Raw genomic sequence first — 3,939 nt, forward strand, 5'->3', positions numbered from 1 at the left:
TCGTACAGTTGGTTTATTTTCTGCCTTGTAACTGTGGTCATCAGGATGAAAAAACTCCTGTTATCCGTGGGTATGTTAGTTTCCTACCACACACACATGCACACACCACTGAAACGAGTCATTTCAAACATGTCGTTGGCAGCTTTTAATAGCTGAAAACTTTATACAAGAATAAAAGACAGTATTTGATATTTACACAGTAATACTTTTCAAAAAATACTCTTTACATTGCACACATACACAAACACACGACCACATGATTATTTGCGCTTAACAAGTTACTGCTCATCAAATCAACACTACCAACCAAAACTCAGATATTCATTGTTAATATCTAAAAAAAACAAAAAAACAACAACTTGTGTTTTATCATTAAAACAACAGGATGAAGATGCAAACCAAAAGTTAACATAAAAGATTTAAATGAAATATGAAAGTCTGGAGTAGAAAAATATTAGTTTTTAATCATACTGTGGTAGAAAAGTATGCAGTGGCTCAAGTACAAAAAGATTGCCAAGAATATTAAAACAGGAAGAGAATATAGCCAGCTATCTCTCATTTTTGCTTGAGAAAACGGTAGGAATATAAAAACACAAACGTCTTTGAACGTGACACTACCCACACAGGGTCACAGCTTCACTCAGTATGAATCCATTTTTGTAATCAGTTCTGTGACAGAAAATAGTTTTTAAATTGCATGCAGGTACTTTATTTAGGACTTAAACTCCTCCAGTTCTTTTTATTTACTCGTTTGAATACTTTAATCAGGGAGATTCTTGTGGTGTAATTTGCTCCATATTGGAGTTTTGAATAATCCCAAACAAACAACTGCTGATGATTTAAGTTTTTGTTTGAGGAATGCCCCACGACAAAGTTACATTTTTAGGTTATGATGCATATGCAGAAACAGAAACAGATCCCAGGGAACACCAGATGAGAAAGGGAAAAGGTCTTAACACAGGATTTAACAGCAGGCCACATCTGTCAATGATTTGTAAGAGTCTATCATTTTAATCCTGGATTCAAAGCTCTGCTAGATTACACTTTAACCATGTAATTAGTGATTCCTTTGCACCTGGGTTACCAGCTGAGTGCAATTAACTGCAATTAATGAGGTGACGCCACGTTAAAACCGACCACCAGGGGGCGCCCAGTGCCCACTAAGTGCAAAATGAATGGGAGTCAATGGATGAAGTTCACAAAATCTCACATTGCTGCTAGTTAAGTGACTTTTTCTTTCTATATTTGTTTACCTCTGTGTCTGTGTCAGATATAAATGTGTGATCTGCTCAGAAGACGTGGACAAGCTGTGTAGTTTAGATGAAAAATGTGAATGTAGCTCGAGTGTTTTGGGGCTTAGCACCTTTGAGAATGTGAAAATCCATGAGAATTATAATTGTACAGTGAAATGAATGCTTTAGCCAACCCAGAGATAGGCTCCATATTGCCTATTCTTTAAATTATTGGGCATTTTAAACTATAAACCAATGAAAAACAGAGTAAGTGGTGTGTTTTCTAAGGCCAGAGAAACATGGAATCTAGATATCTATGAACCGTAATTGAAACTTGTGTGACAACTGGAAAGGGTTAATTGGAAAGAGCTCAACTAAACTTTTTCTTCATCACCGACACATGCAGTTTTTTCCCCCCTCCCTAGCACTGCAGCTTGCGAATGCTGCGGGAAATCCTCTTAAACTCTCGCTGTCCCTTCTGCCAGCGTTTCAGGGAGGTGATGACCAGATGGCCGTCCATCTTCTGGCCCATGACCAAGTAGGCGGCGTTGATGTCATTCATCTCCTCACAGATGCACTGCAGGCCGTCCTTCAACCACAACACCGTCTTCTTCAGGTCACGGTCCGTCATGCCGTTCAGCTTGTAAATGGTCTTGCTCTTGGTCTCTGGCACTATCTTGGTGTCACCGTTAATGTAGGAGATCTCCTTGACTTTGATCTTCAGGGCTTGATGTAAGCAGGAGAGAGAATAAGGAATGTTGTTTTCACAAAAAACTGTATAGAGATCATCCCTGCTGTCCTAATGAAAGCCATCTGAGAAGCTTAAGAAGTGCATTTACATTTGGTTTAGCGCTAAAATAAAATGCATATAGTTAAAGTGATGAGGAAATTCTTGATCTTGGACTTTCAAGTGAATGAAGAGTGAATTTTCTCCTCATGTTGCCTGTAATCTCCTTCCTGTAACTTCCCTTCATGACCTCTTGACCCCCCCTTGAGCTTTACCCAAATATACTGCTCTAATAGAAGGTGGATGGACTTACCAAAGTCATTCTTACACAGGTTGTCAACAATCTCGTTGTCGTTTTCATCTGTTTCCTTGCAAGCATCGCACACCCTGGGCACTAAAACAGAAATTAGGCATGGTAAATGTTACATAATATGCCATAATTCAACACACAGTGTTATGCACTGTGCAAAATAAGGAGGGCGCAGATAGCCAGATGTGAACACATGTGTAAAAAATGCACACGTGAGTTTATTAAGCAGCAAAAGTCTTGTGAATGTACCATCTATGCACAAGACTTTAGGTTAAGTTTTTTTACTTACCTTCTTTGGTGGCTGGGGCAAAGTTCTCGATGCCTACAGGTGGTATGCACAGGTCATTGTCGAGTGGGAAACGGTCGCAGTCCAACATCTTTGGCCAAGGGAAGCCAAACGCGGACATCACGGGCGCGCAGCCGTGCTTGACGCTCTCGCACAGAGACCTGCACGGCTGTATGGGCTCGTCCAAATCGTCTAGACACACGGGAGCGAAAAGGGAGCAGAGGAACTTTCTTGTGTCGGGGTGACATTGCTTCTGAACAAGCGGGATCCAAGACGAAGCTTGCTGCAGAACTTCATTCATGGTTTCGTGTCCGAGCAGGTTCGGGAGGCGCATCTCTGTGTACTCTATGTCGTGGCACAGGAGGAGATTTGCAGGAATTGGCTTGCAGTTATTCTTTTTGTAGAAAAATTCATGTTGGCCAAAATTGTACAATCCGTGGAGAGCTTCCATGCAGGGTATTGTTATCACCCACAGCACTGTCACTGTTGAAATAAAGGCTTTCATTTTGGATGCGCGTAAAACCTGCAAAATATGAGCGCAAAATCAGGGCTTGTTGAGCATCAGTCAGTGTGGATGGAGCTTCTGTCAGTGGCCAGCTCCTACTGTAACAAGAGGTTTTCTTCCAGGCATGTCTGGGAGGAGTCTGTATATTGTGCGTAAAGGCCACTTCACCATTCAGCACTTGGTTTCCCTCATATCAGGTGAAAATGGTGGACACATTTGTCTCCCAAACAGAAAGTCCAAATTCTTACTTATTGCTCCTCTGGGTCTGACGGGATTTTTTTTTTATTTCTAATTATAGCTCATAGTATTTTATCACCAGTCGTTTTCTTAACAATTCCCCTCTCTATTTCATTTCCTGCCATTTATGGAAATAATAACAAAACGTGTCTGACAGGTTTCCCTCATTACGCCCAGATCAACAGAAATATATCCCGAGTGATCCCTTAACTTGCTGATTTTAGACCAATGCTGTAAATAGTTTGGAAATGTTGTCAGTAGGGGCACTTAGCTCCGTTCAGTGGAGCGTTCATTTTTCCATCTTTGGGAGTTTAGTGGTGAAATCCTCTGGGTAGGTCTGCAGGTTCATACAACATGGTGAAATATTGTTTGTCCTGGTGTGAGAAACAGACCTCCAGTCAGCACACCCAAGGGTGAAACCAAATCTTTAGTCCTCCTGCTCTGCAGCTCTGGCTCCTATCCGCTCTCAGACCCCCTTGAGCTACAGTCTGGTCTGCAGACAGCAGTGTGGTTCTTCTCAGGTTTGACCTTCCTCTTGCTCCCTCGGAAGAAGCTGAATTGAGTGAACACTTAAATCCTGGATGTGATGTTTGTGGAATTTCTAGTTAAAGGGGTCAGTTCACCCAAATTACGGAAACATAT

General features: G+C 41.5%; 1 protein-coding gene across 1 annotated transcript; it reads right to left on the reverse strand.

The window, feature by feature from the left end:
• sfrp2 (secreted frizzled-related protein 2) lies at positions 1-3,159 on the reverse strand. Its single transcript, XM_010729439.3, has 3 exons — positions 2,559-3,159; positions 2,273-2,353; positions 1-1,958 (listed from the first exon to the last, which is right to left on the reverse strand). The coding sequence occupies exons 1-3, from the start codon at positions 3,058-3,060 to the stop codon at positions 1,654-1,656; spliced, it is 888 nt and encodes a 295-aa protein (XP_010727741.1). The 5' UTR covers positions 3,061-3,159; the 3' UTR covers positions 1-1,653.
• Between the last annotated feature and the right edge of the window lie 780 nt (positions 3,160-3,939).

Source organism: Larimichthys crocea, chromosome X, assembly GCF_000972845.2.
Source record: "Larimichthys crocea isolate SSNF chromosome X, L_crocea_2.0, whole genome shotgun sequence".
Lineage (NCBI taxonomy): Eukaryota > Metazoa > Chordata > Actinopteri > Sciaenidae > Larimichthys > Larimichthys crocea.